The following is a 12587-nucleotide window of genomic DNA, read 5'->3' on the forward strand; positions in this document are numbered from 1 at the left end:
CTCCCTATGTGCCAGCCGTTCCGGTCCCGGCATGGGAGCTTCGAGAAAGGACAGCAGTGGCCAGAGCAGAGGTGGAAACTGTCCATGGCCAAACAGGCTGTGCCACTGCCATCCTAGGAAGCACGAGTGAAGATGCCGGGGTGGCAGATGGCCTGGGAGAAGCGCTGCTGCCCGAGAAACATTCTGGGTGACATCCTGACAGGAAGAACTGGGGAGCTGCTGGGAGCCAGGAAACTCAGATGGTGAGAAAGCCATCGGTCTCACTCCCAGACTGGCATGTGGGCGCGGTTGCTGACCAAGGCTCAACACGGGGCTAGAAAGACGGGGCTGCACCAGACACGGGCAAAACAAAGCAGTGCTTCCTCACCCCTGGACCGAAGACTGGGAATTTTGCATCAGAACCCGGCCTTTGGGCAAAGCTGCTGCCAGTGCCCGCCCAGGTGCTGGCAACTGAAACGGTGTTTTTGCTCAAGTGGCTACTGAGGTGTCTGTCAATGTAAAGGAAGACGCCGTATAGTCCAGCTTCTCAGGGCCACACCAGCCACACATCAAGGGGTCCGGAGTTGCACACGTGGCACGTGACGACACTACTGTAGCGCAGAGCGCCAAGCCATGCCCATAGAGCACATGCCACTGCAGAACAGCACGGGGAACCATGCAAAACCTTGCACCCAGGAGGCCCTGCCCCCTAGCCAGAGACCCCAGGCAGCTGCATTTTGATGCCACCGAATAGGTGACTGTCTTTGGGCTTTTCTAAAGAGGAGTGTCTGATGGTCGCTAAGGAAGAATGGAGGACCAGAGCTATAGTACAGCGAGAAGTACACATGGCTGAGTCAGGTTCGATCTCCAGAATCCCACAGAGTCCTCTGAGCCCACCAGGAGTTATCCCTGAGCATAACCAGGTGTGCCCCCGCCCTGGAAAAAAAACCAAACAAAATAGCAAGAATGGAGATGCATGCGAGCCCATGCATGTGGGAACCCAGCAGCATGCCGTTCAAAGGCTGAATTAGGAACTCCCCCTTCAAGATCACTCTGGTCCATGGAACCTGTAAGCTTGGCAGCTGGCATCTGGTAAGGCTCCTACAGTGGATAGATGCTCCCAGACTCTCTGGCAGGGCCCAGAGTCAGCCTAAGGGAGGCAGAGATGTGACGTGAAAGTAGAGGTCAGTCCTCAAGATGAGATACTATTTTTGTTCTTTTTGGATCACACCTGGCAATACACAGGGGTTACTCCTGGCTCTGCACTCAGGAATTACTCCTGGCAGTGCTCGGGGGATCATATGGGATGCTGGGAATCGAACCTAAGTCGGCTGCATGCAAGGCAAATGCCCTCCCCGCTGTACTATAGTTCCAGCCCCAAGATGAGCTACTATTGACATCGATGGAGGTCCCTTCTAGAAGCTTTAACTAGGCAAGAAGTCACATGCAGGACCTCCAGGCCTGTGGCCGGCCTTCGCCCCTCCTGTAGCAACAGGATACTGCCACACTGCCTCGACTGGCTCACTGAGCACTACAGAGTGGGCGGGCACACAAAAACTGGGTCTTTGCAATCCACCACAGGCCATGTGCTGACAGAAGTGCTCCTGAGGGGGAACTGGGATCAACGGTGATCCCCAAGTTCACATGCAAAAGCCTGAACCTCCAGGTCTCAGGATGGGGTCTTTAAAGAGGGGGTTTGTGTATAAGTCTATAACTGTACCTCATGGTGTTTCACTAATAAAAAAATTAAAAAATAATTTAAAAAAGAGGGAGTTTGTGGATGGATGAGGTGACGAGGGCCCAGAGCTGGTGGCAGCAGAGACACAAGGCCTGTGGGGGTGAAACATGGAAGCAGCAGCCGGAAGGCAGCCGCGACCACCCACCAACTGAAGCACATCAGTCCCCCGAAGGGGAGAAACTCCAGGGCAGCCCTCGAGATTCAATATGCACAAGGTCAGTTAATTCCAGGACAGTGGTCACATCTGTCTCCTGAGAAAGCGGCCACTGGCCTGTGGAGGATGAGCAGGGTTTAGCATCAGAGGGCAGGTGGGTGCCCAACGAGAACCACCAGGGGTCCTCCATGCCAAGATTTTGACTTTTCCACTTGTGACCCCTTTCTGTCTCACATTCCTGCCACCCTGGACACCCAGCACTTGAAAACAGGCTCATGCTGGGGACACAGGGCCTGCCAAACACGACTCAGGTGACTCTGAACAGCCATGCCAGGGCCCCGGGATGATCTGTCCCTTCACAGAACTTCCTCATCCCCTGGGACTGAACCACTGAATCAAGTAGCTGAGAATCTCAGGCCATAGTCACTGGGTCCCCTGAATGCCACGTGAGAGACACATCCCCACGCAAAAAAAAATATGTCTACAAATCAAACATTTCACTGTCACTGTCCTCCTGCTGTTCATTGATTTGCTCGAGCGGGCCCAGTAACATTATGAGACTTGTTACTGTGCTTGGCATATCGAATACGTCCCAGGTAGCTTGCCAGGCTTTACCGTGCAGGCGAGATACTCTCAAGATAACCTCCAAGAGGGGTGGAGGAACTGAACTCGGGTCGGCCATGCTGGCTGCATGCAAGGCAAATGCCCTACCCGCTGTGCTATCGCTCCAGCCCATTTATTGATAATAATTCATAAAGAGAAATGCTTTTTCAAACATACTGGCAAGTCTGACTGGGTGGCAGCAGTGTGTGAATTACGGCCAGCTCTGTATTCCTCGGGAAATGCACGCATTATTGTCTGCCTAAGCATCTCGGGAAAGTGAGTTTTAAAAATCACACCTTTCACGCTGGTGTTAAGGCAGGTTAGTTTAATTTTACAGAAGACGCGGAAACAAGACAAATGACACAAGTCGAGAGGACAGAGGCAAAAGCAGAGGTGAGCCCTGATTCGAACGCACCCGGACACACACACATCCCTGGCACGGGCTCCCTCCTGCCCCCCTGCTGCCAAGCGCCCAGCCGGGGTGAGGACAGTCCATGGGCCTCCACTTTCCGAACCGGGCCCGAGCCTGGGAGCAGTCGTCTGTGCGGGTCGGAAGTCACCTCCTTTGAGTGGAGGAACAGACGTACAGGGACACAGGGACGCGGAGCTGGCACCAAAGCAGGGGCGGTGGATCCCTCTGAAGCTCGTGCATTGACACAGCAGCTCGCCCCGCGTTCCCCTGGACACAGCTGGCCAGAGAAGTCACCTTGGTCACCTTCCAAGTCCCAGGAATCTGTGTGTGGCCGGCACGTGCCCAGGGCTGCCAGTCAGAGTGAGCGAGTCAACAGCGGGGTGGGGGTGGGGGGGTTGCTGCGGGCAATTCTGGCGAGGACCAGTGGTCTGTGTCTCCCCGTCCGTCGGGGGCCATCAAAGCGTCATGGTGAGGATGGCGCCGCTGGGGAAGCCGTTTCCGTCGTACCAGCACTGACAAACTCCTTTGTCCGTGACAGGTCGTGTGTCGATGAAATGCTTTACAGATTCAGTTTTCGTTAAGTGTCAACAGGGGACTGAGGCGGGAACAGAGCAATTAAAGGGGGTAATTCCAACGCAGGGGTCATAAGAGCGTGGTGAGAGGGTCCCTTTTTCCAGTTCCTGGCCTGGGGCTTCCCAGGTGAGGAAATGCTGCCTCTCACAGACAGACATGGGGCGAAAGTTCTAGCATATGCAGAGTCAGGGCATGCCCGGGACTGGCATCCGACCCATGCTCCTCGTGCACTGCTTCTACGCTTTCTTGACCACCACTGTCAGGCCAGTGGCTTCCAGCCTTTCCAGAGACCTGAGCACCAGGCCGAAAACCACTGCGGGGGACCAAAGACTCATCTGGAAGTGGGTACCCCGAGTTACCCACGTGCTTCCTTCGAAGGTTAGCCAGTCCCTGGGGTCGCTGTGCTGTCACTGGCAGAGTCACGCACTCATTGTGTCCTCTTTCTCTGGCCTTCATGACAGGGGACGGGACACCTTCTCGATCACCACGCCCTGAAGGCGGTGTCACCCACAATCTGGCAGTGTGGGCCCCACTGTGGTCAGGGCCATGAGGGGCTGCTTTGGGGGTGACAGCCGAGAGGCAGGAGGCTAGTGGGGTGCAGGCCAACTTGGGGCCTGGCCACTGAAGTGCGGCAGCAGGCACCTCGGTGAAGATGAAGCATGTGCTAGAGGACAACATATATGACACATGCATGTGGGGGAAGCTACGGGCATGGCCCACGGCGCACAGTGCCTGCATTCCCGGTGTCCGGAACCAAACACCGGCCTCCAAGTCCCATTCCACAGCGTGACAGATACTGAAGGACAAAAGTCAGTCTGAAGACACATCATAAAATCGGTATTTTCCTTCAAGGAAAAAAAGGACTATAAATAAATTACAATACAGTGAATTTGCCTGAACTCACTTCGTTTTCTCTCTTCCAGCCTTTAAGTCAAATAAAACAGCATAAAAACTGTACATTCTGAACACAATAGCTGATCTCTTATAAAATAACCTGTCCTCAGAGATGTTCATTTGACAACAAGGAAAAACCAAGCCCTGTTGCCGTCACTAGTACAAAATATATAGGTATAGATATATGTGTTTTATTTTGTTTTTACAAAATGTGTATATCAATAGCTTTGCGCAAATATTCTTAAGACAAAGTTTAGCTAGTCTAAGAAATTCATGGATAAAACAGGCAGATAAATATGTCATGTGTACAAAGCACCACATCAAACATCGTCGGCAGGCAGAGGAGGCACGTTAATCCTTGGTCTTGTGAAAAATGCGATCTTCTCCCTGGAAGTGGAAATAATTGCAGGTTAGAAGCTGGCAGGAGGCGGCAATGGTGATGACAGCTTCCGGGCTGGCCGTCACACTGAACCGGAATTCCCAGTTCACTTGTAGCTCCTCTGAGTTGAAGCAAATGCTCTGAAGTGTCCAAAGTTGAGGGAGGGGTCATCTAACCCAGTGCCTAGGGCAGGGTGTGCTGCAGGCACTCGGTGTTTGCATTAGAACTAAGTGACTGAAAAGCTACGCAAATAATATACTTCTCTAAGTTCTTTTGTAACAAAAACAAGCAACTTTAAAAAACCTACGTAGACAAGAATGAAGCCTGAAACTCAAGTGCTTATTTATTTTTTATTCTTTTAGCTTTTTGGGTCACACCCGGTGATGTTTGGGGGTTCCTCCTGGCTCTGCACTCGGGAATTACTCCTGGCAGTGCTTGGGGGACCCTATGGGATGCTGGGGATTGAACCCAGATCAGCTGCATGCAAGGCAAAAACCTTCCCTGCTAGACTATCACTCCAGCCCCATGTGCTTATTATTCAGTCAGAAAAAGGAACAAAGGTCCGACAGATGCTGCAACATGGATTAACCGCAAAACTATGAAGCCAGGGGCCGTGGACATGGCTCAAAGCCCTGGGCTGAACCTCCAGCGCCACCTGGTCTACAATATGGCGAGTGGAGCCCTGGCGTCTGACACCATCAGGAGTATCCGCAGGGCTCCAACACCTCACAGAGCCCCTCGAAAACCCAGGGAGAAACATGAGCCATGGGAAACACAAAGTGTCACATTGGAAGATGCTGCTGCTAAGAAATTTCAAGAACTTATTATCTAGTTTCGACATCTTATTATCTAGTTCTTACTCTGGAGAACCTGGCAGGCTATCGAATGTAACCTGCCCACTGGCAAACTTCCCAATATGCCAAATACCAGTAACAATGATGGGTCTCATTCTCCTGACCCTGAAAGAGTCTCGAATGTGCCACTTTCTAAAATCTCAGGGCTAGGAAGAGGAAGACGTTGCCAGTGCCTGCTTGAGGAAATCGATGAACAACAGGATGACAGTGATACAGTGACAGTGGCAAACTCACGGAGAGAGAATACAGACGGGTGGTAGTCCAGGTCTGGGGAAAGGGCAGTGAGTGTGTCGTGGGTACAGGGCTTTCTTTTGGTGTGAGAAAATGTTCTGGAACTCGAGTGGCAGGATTACTCAATACTGAGAATGCACCAAATGCCATGGAATCTTTCTTTGTTCTGTTTAGAGGGGGGTCACATCCGGCCATGCAAATTCACAGGGTTTGCTCCTGGCTCTGTGCTCAGGAGGACCACATGGGATGCTGAGGCTGGAACACGGGTTCACCTCATGCAAAGCAAGCGCCCTCCCTGCCGTATTATCACTGCCACCCCAGAATCACTCTCCCTCCAGCGGTTCATTTGATGCTGATTATAGCTGCGATTTCTCTCATATCCAAATAATAATGGAAAATGAGTCTGCGCAGGTGGAATTCAAGACAGGGGTGGTCGTGGGGCAGGATGTGGGGGCGCTAATAAGCTCTGCCTCTCAGCTGGCTCAAGCCTGACCATTCACTGAATGACACGCGCTTGCAGCCCTTCCCGCATGTATCCTCTGCTTCCATGAATACACATATGTGAACCCATGCTGCTGACATGAGGGGACACTGGAAAGCCAGGCTGTGAAGTCGGGGAAGGACGGGACTGTAGCTCAGAGGAACAGCACCCGGCCCTGCAGAGAAGATGGCAAGGCAGATGAGATGACAGCCGAGACAGCAGATGAGGTGAGGATCCTGGTTTCACGGTGAAAGCCGGGCCCATGGCACTGGGGTGATGCAGTGAGAGCCTGCCAGGGAGCTGCGGACCCTGCACCTCGGCCCCCGCCGTTCCCCTACCTGAAGGTCTGCACCCGGATGGGCTCGTCATGGCTCTGCGTGCGCAGCGGGCACACGCCCCTGGACGCCTTCTTCAGCATCTTCTCGGCCGCCTGCTCCTCGTGAAAGTCCAGTTGGCTCTGTCTTGTCTGGAATGGCAAGGGCGGCCCCATGGGTCACTCGAGTCAGCACGTGAAGAATCCCGGGAACCCCAGGCCCGCCCCGGCCCAGAAAGACCCAGGGTCCTGCCTCACCTGGCGCTCAGCCTCCCTGAGCAGGGACAGGAAGCGCTCGTCCCGCAGCACCCAGGGTGGCAGGTCGCCCTCCTCCAGGCGCCGGCGCAGCTCCCGTAGCACGCCCAGTTCCTCGCTCAGCTGCCGCTGCCGGGTGCGCGACGCCTGCAGGTCCAGCTCCAGGTCCAGCGACGTGCGCGCCATCAGCTTGGCCAGGGAGGACCTGCATGACTGTAGGTGGCGAGGGTGGGGGTGCGGGGTGCTCAGTCCAGGACCAGCCCCCAGAAGGCCCCCACCTTCTGGAAGGTTCTGCGCACTGAGCCAACACAGGCGCAGCAGCCGTTCTGGGAGAGGCATTTCTCTCGGCCCGACCCTTGCGAAGCCAGAATCCTCCAGTTTGGTGCCAAAGCAGTGGCAGCAGATTGTGTGGACGATGGCCTGTGTGTCATGTCTTCGCAAAACTGAAGACAGGAGCGCCGCTAGGGGTGCGGGGAAGCCAAATGGGCGCTACCTTTCTGAAACCACTGAGGGCTTTAGTTTTGTTTTGGTTTTGTTTTGCCATTTTGATTGGATTTTTTTTAATTTTTAAAATTTTTTATTAGTGAGACACCATGAGGTCCAGTTGTAGACTTACAAATTTTTGTGCTTGGGTTTCAGTTATACAATGATCAAATACCCATCCCTCCACCAGTGCCCATCCTCCACCACCACGGGTCCCAGCATCCCTCCCACCCCCCATCCCCCTCATCCCACCCTGCCTCTGTGGCAGGGCATTCCCTTTTGTTCTCTCTCTCTCCTTTTGGGTCCTGTGGTTTGCAGGAGAGGCATTGAGTGACAATCATGTTCGGTCTATAGTCTACTTTCAGCATGCTTCTCCCACCCTGGGAGGATCCTCACAACACCCTTTATTTGGTGCTCCCTTCTCTATCTGAGCTCCCTTTTCCCCTAGCATGTGTGGCTGGCCTCCGAGCCATCCAAATGGCTAAAAGGCACATGAGAAAATGCTCCACATCATTAATCATCAGGGAGATGCAGATCAAAACCACAATGAGATATCATTTCACACCACAGAGACTGGCCCACATCCACAAGAACAAAAGCAACCGGTGCTGGCGCGGATGTGGTGAGAAAGGGACCCTCCTTCACTGCTGGTGGGAATGCTGACTGGTTTAGCCCTTTTGGAAAACAGTATGAAATTTAGTTTGTTTTTTTGCTCGGTTTTTGCACCACGCCAAGAGGTGCCCAGAGCTTCCTGCAGGCTCAGCACTCGGGAATGACTCCTACAGGACTCAGGACCCCACACGGTGCTGGGGATCAAACCTGCGTCGGCCACATGCAGGCAAGCATCCTACCCACTGTACTATAGCGTTTATAAAAGGGGGGAAAATCCCTAAGTACAGCAGAAGAAGAAACTGATTCAATAAATTACAAGGCCAGGGGCTTAAGCAGTAGCACAGCGGGTAGGGCGTTTGCCCTGCACACGGCCAACGTGGGTTCGATTCCCAGCATCCCATGTGGTCCCCTAAGCACCGCCAGGAGTAATTCCTGAGTGCAGAGCCAGGAGTAACCTCTGAGCATCGTTGGATGTGACCCAAAAAGCAAATAATAATAATAAAATGAATTACAAGGTCACCATCCAAGGCAACTTCGTAAAAGGTAAAAATTGCACATGTGGAAAAATCTCAGAGACCGACTGCAGAAACGAAACACTTGCCAGGATCATTTTAGCTGCAAAGTTCCCCCACACCAGCAGCAATGGGAAACAAAACCCACAAAAACCCATTTCCTTCGATGAGTATCAGGCAAACCACACGGTGAGCAGCCACTGTACGTCACTGTCCTACCTGTTTATAGCGAAGGGTTCGTCTTTCTAGAGTATTTCGGACAAAGGGCAGCTTCCGGGGCAGCGTTGAACTGTCACTGTCACTACGATAAAGCTGCGTGGGAAAGGAGAAATGCTGAGCCAGGTGGCTCCGAATCAGCTCCCACAGGCCCAGAGTGTCCGAGCTCTGGCCAGGAGACTCCGAGGCTGCCACCAGCTGGGCAAGTAAACGACAACCCGAAACAACCCCCTTCCCAACAGGTCGGAGATTCCAGGCTCATGCAGCCGGCTCAGCTCGGCCCCAGTACCAACAGTGACGGGGCCTTCTGTCACGCGCTGTCCTCAGCCCTGGGCAGGAGCTGGAGAAATGGTCTTCCAACTATGAGACCTGCCCCCGGCCACAGGACAGGCCGCCAAGCCAGGCCGCCCTCTGCCGGGAGGCCACCCCTATGAGCTCTTGGGAGCAGGCTGGGCTTCGGGGTCAGTGTGTCCACATGACAGCCAGAGGCCTCACTGTCCACGCCAAGACAGGAAATGCTGGTGCCCACGAACTGCAAACCACGAACACGGGGAGCAACAAAGGGCATCTGCACGCTGGGCACGGGGCCCCGCCGGCTGGGCGCCCCTTTCCCAACAGGCCGACTCTTTCATCCATTGCCTGCTCTCCCATGATGGTCGGGATGAGAGCACACGTGGTGGGGGGAGCACCGCAGATGCCCGAGTTACCTCAGAAGCCGCTGGGGCCCGAGCACTGCCTGCAGGGGCCTGGCTTGTGGCTGTGCCCTGAGCTGGAAGGCGCTTTCTGCAGGGATCCCTGCAGGACAGGGTCCTCTAGACCCCTGTGCCCACTCTCATCCAGGTCCCTCTGGGGCCGGGGGACACCCAGGGGACTGAGCGCGTGCTTTGCATGCAGGAGGCCCGGGTTCGACCCCTACACGCCCCAGATGCGGTCTCAAAACCCAAATAACATAATAAGATGAAATGAGCTCTGGGGCCGGGAAAGGTGGCATGAGGAGCCCAAGCAGCTCCGGGTGGGACCCCGAAACCGAAACATAACCAGATGTCCTTCTCCTCTAGCTGCTGCCATCTGTCGCATTGTTACTGCATGCAGAATCTTGGCCTGTTCCAAGGATCTCTCAACCTCCTTTTGCCCGACAGCTCCCAGGAGCCAGCACCCGCCCCCATCCTCGGGTGCGTTTCCAAATGGTGGCGTGAGCCCACGGCGTCCAGGCTGCTGTGAGCCCGAGACAGTTCCCAAGTGACCCCCTGCCCCGTGCCCACCCTGTGGGGACTCTGAACTCCTTAATCTGACTCTTTCGCCCAGCCATGAGCTGCTGTGAGACAAACAGCAGGTCGGGGAGAAGCCTGAGAAAACCCACAGTGAGGACAGGGCGTGGGGACTGCGGTCCCTTTCGCCTCACTGGGTGCCGCTGCGGATCTTAGGAGTCGTCGGAACAATGTCATCACAAGGGAAAGACAATACAATTAAGGAGGGAAATCCACCGTTGCAGCAGGTGGGGAAAGAGCATCAACTTACTCTGCAGACATACTGGCTCCGGGCGCCCGGCGAGAAGGTCTGCGAGCGCACGATCGTGCCGCTGCGGACAAACGGTGAGCCGCGCCCCCTGCGGCCCGGCCGCTCCTTGGGCAACCCCGCTGCGTCTTCTGGGAAGAGGTCTTCCGTGTTGGTCTCCTTGTCGACCTGGAGGGCACAGCACCGTGTCACCCTGCTTCTTGCCCACACCGCACACACGGTGGCCTGGCACCCAGGCTTGAAAACCAAGCCCCGTTCGACCCCAGGCAGCAGGATGCCCCGATCAGGAGTGATCCCTGAGCACAGAGCAGGAGGAAGTTCTGAGCACCGCTGGATGTAGCCCGGGGTGGGGGAGGGGAAGGGAAAGAGCAAGCCACTCTTCTAGAACGTGAGAGCTAAACCAGCATAGAGATGCCTCACTGTGAGTGCGAAGTCTCTCGGCACGCTGCACCCGACTGGTCCTGCCGACCATTTCCCCCGCGGGCCCAGCGACGCTAAAGCCATGGGGAGGGGGTGCTTACTGCCTGCCTGATCCCACCCCCGCCTTCTTGTCTTGGCTGCTGATGCCAGTGCTCCCTCGGCCACAGCAAGTGGGGGCGAGCAGTCCTGAGCTAACAAGTGGGGAGCCCAGATGGGAGCGTGTGGGTAGCTGATGTGTCATTCCACCAACCTGCCCGCAGTATTTCCAAATTAAAACCCCAGGGGGAGTAGATAAGCGGAATCCTGCCGCATCCCAGGCCACTGTGCTCAAAGGACTTACAAAGTGGGGGACCAGCCAGGGGAGGGGGCGGTGGCGGGCTCGTTGGTCCCGTGGGAACCCAACGGCTCGGAAACACAGCTGATACAGCTCTGAGCCAGCGGGCTGTGTGGGCATCTGTGCCCGTACATGGGGAAGGGAAGGACGCGAGCCATGCTCACAGCAGGTGGACACAGCCCTGCCCCAACCACACAACACATGCTCGGGCCCGGGGCCCCACCAGAGGGCATAGGATGGCGAGCAAGGTGCCCGGCCACCACCTCCCGTCACCCTGCAGTGCCTGCTGGGCCCGTTCACAGCGCCCAAGCCCTTGGCCAGTCGCTTTTCTCGGTGCAGCGTAACCGCCCAATGCTCTGTCCCTGTGCTGTTCCTGCCCCCGTGGTCTATGTACCTTAAGAGGCAGAGGCTGAAGCTTCTTGGGGCTGTAAAGGTTTGCCTGGGCGGCGTCGACGCCCACGCAGCAGGGCTCCGGGTGCGGGGGGCTGGTCTGGGCACAGCTGCTGCAGCCACTGTCTACCGAGTCCGCCTGCCAGCTCCTGAAAGACCTGGACACCCATCAGAGGGGCGCCCCTGAGCCCCCCAGGACTGACAGGAGGGGCTTTCATCCAGGCTGGACGCTCGCCAGGCCGGGGCACGCAGCCAAGACTGGGCTCGGCACTGTCACGCTCATGTCCCTGTGACACCCTAGGAAGCTCCCGCAGAAAGACCCACACACTGCTCCGGGCAGGACACACGGGGACAGTGCCTGCTCAGGTAAAGGACCAAACAGACGATGCCCAGATGGGCCTGGGCAAAGCCAGGAGAGGGGCTGAGGGGCGTTTCTCTAGCACGCTTCCTGAAAGCTACTGCGGGAAGCGGGCACTGTATGTGTGGAAAGCTGGGAGGGTCCTTCCGGGATGCCAGGGACGGAGGGGCCTCACCTCTCGGACACGGCCTCGGCCTGCTCCTCTGTGCACTCAAGCTTCACACGCTCCTCGGCCAGCTCCCTCTCCACCGCCTGCAGCTGGGCCGTGGTTCTGGCGAGCAGCACAGTCACCGCATCCTGCCGACACAGGGCATGGCCTGAGCCCCAGATGCCGGGGCCCAGGGGCAGTCTTGACGGCTCTTTAGGGGACGTGACGGGAAAGTGCTGACACGGACGCAGCCTGTGGCCCCACACTGAACCGTGAACTGTGCCGACTGGCCACGACTGACACCCCACGCCCCCTTCTGGTCCCCTTGATCCACAGAACATCCGCAGAGCCTTTGTAGAAATGGCATCCGGCAGTGCCCACGGTCACCTACCGTCTTCTCGGCGGCAGCGCTGGCGGCTGGGGCCGCGGGCTCCGCGGTGCGCTCGGGGCCGCTGAACACCTGCACAGGGCACCAGCGCAGCTGCATGTCACTGCAGGTGTCGTAGTCCGCCAGGCTGATCTGCGCAATGCCCTGCATGGGTTCCAGATGGAAAGCGCTCAGCCACAGCCCCCACGCCCGTGGAGCCGGCAAGGAAGCAGGGGTCTCCCACACTCCCAAAGGGCCGAGAAGGGCTGGCCGGAAGTGTGCACTGGGGTTCTGAGCTGCCATTTGGGGAGCCATAATTCTACCAGGAAGGGCTAGAATAAAAGGGTGGGAGCAAGAACCCCGGAA

The 12587-nt window shown here is 56.2% G+C and overlaps 1 protein-coding gene across 1 annotated transcript in view; it reads right to left on the reverse strand.

Moving 5' to 3' along the window:
- Positions 1-2722: 2722 nt before the first annotated feature.
- The window catches only part of WWC3 (WWC family member 3), an 86594-nt gene continuing 76729 nt past the window's right edge, over positions 2723-12587 (reverse strand). The window contains exons 16-23 of the mRNA XM_056131243.1: positions 12246-12386; positions 11882-12003; positions 11353-11497; positions 10208-10372; positions 8693-8785; positions 6870-7079; positions 6637-6764; positions 2723-4740 (exon numbers count right to left, since the gene is read on the reverse strand). Of these exons, the coding sequence (XP_055987218.1) occupies positions 4674-4740; positions 6637-6764; positions 6870-7079; positions 8693-8785; positions 10208-10372; positions 11353-11497; positions 11882-12003; positions 12246-12386 (1071 nt within the window). The 3' untranslated portion in view covers positions 2723-4673. The remainder of the gene's footprint in view (positions 4741-6636; positions 6765-6869; positions 7080-8692; positions 8786-10207; positions 10373-11352; positions 11498-11881; positions 12004-12245; positions 12387-12587) is intronic.

Source organism: Sorex fumeus, unplaced genomic scaffold (assembly GCF_029834395.1).
Source record: "Sorex fumeus unplaced genomic scaffold, SorFum_2.1 ptg000086l, whole genome shotgun sequence".
Classification (NCBI taxonomy): Eukaryota; Metazoa; Chordata; class Mammalia; order Eulipotyphla; family Soricidae; genus Sorex; species Sorex fumeus.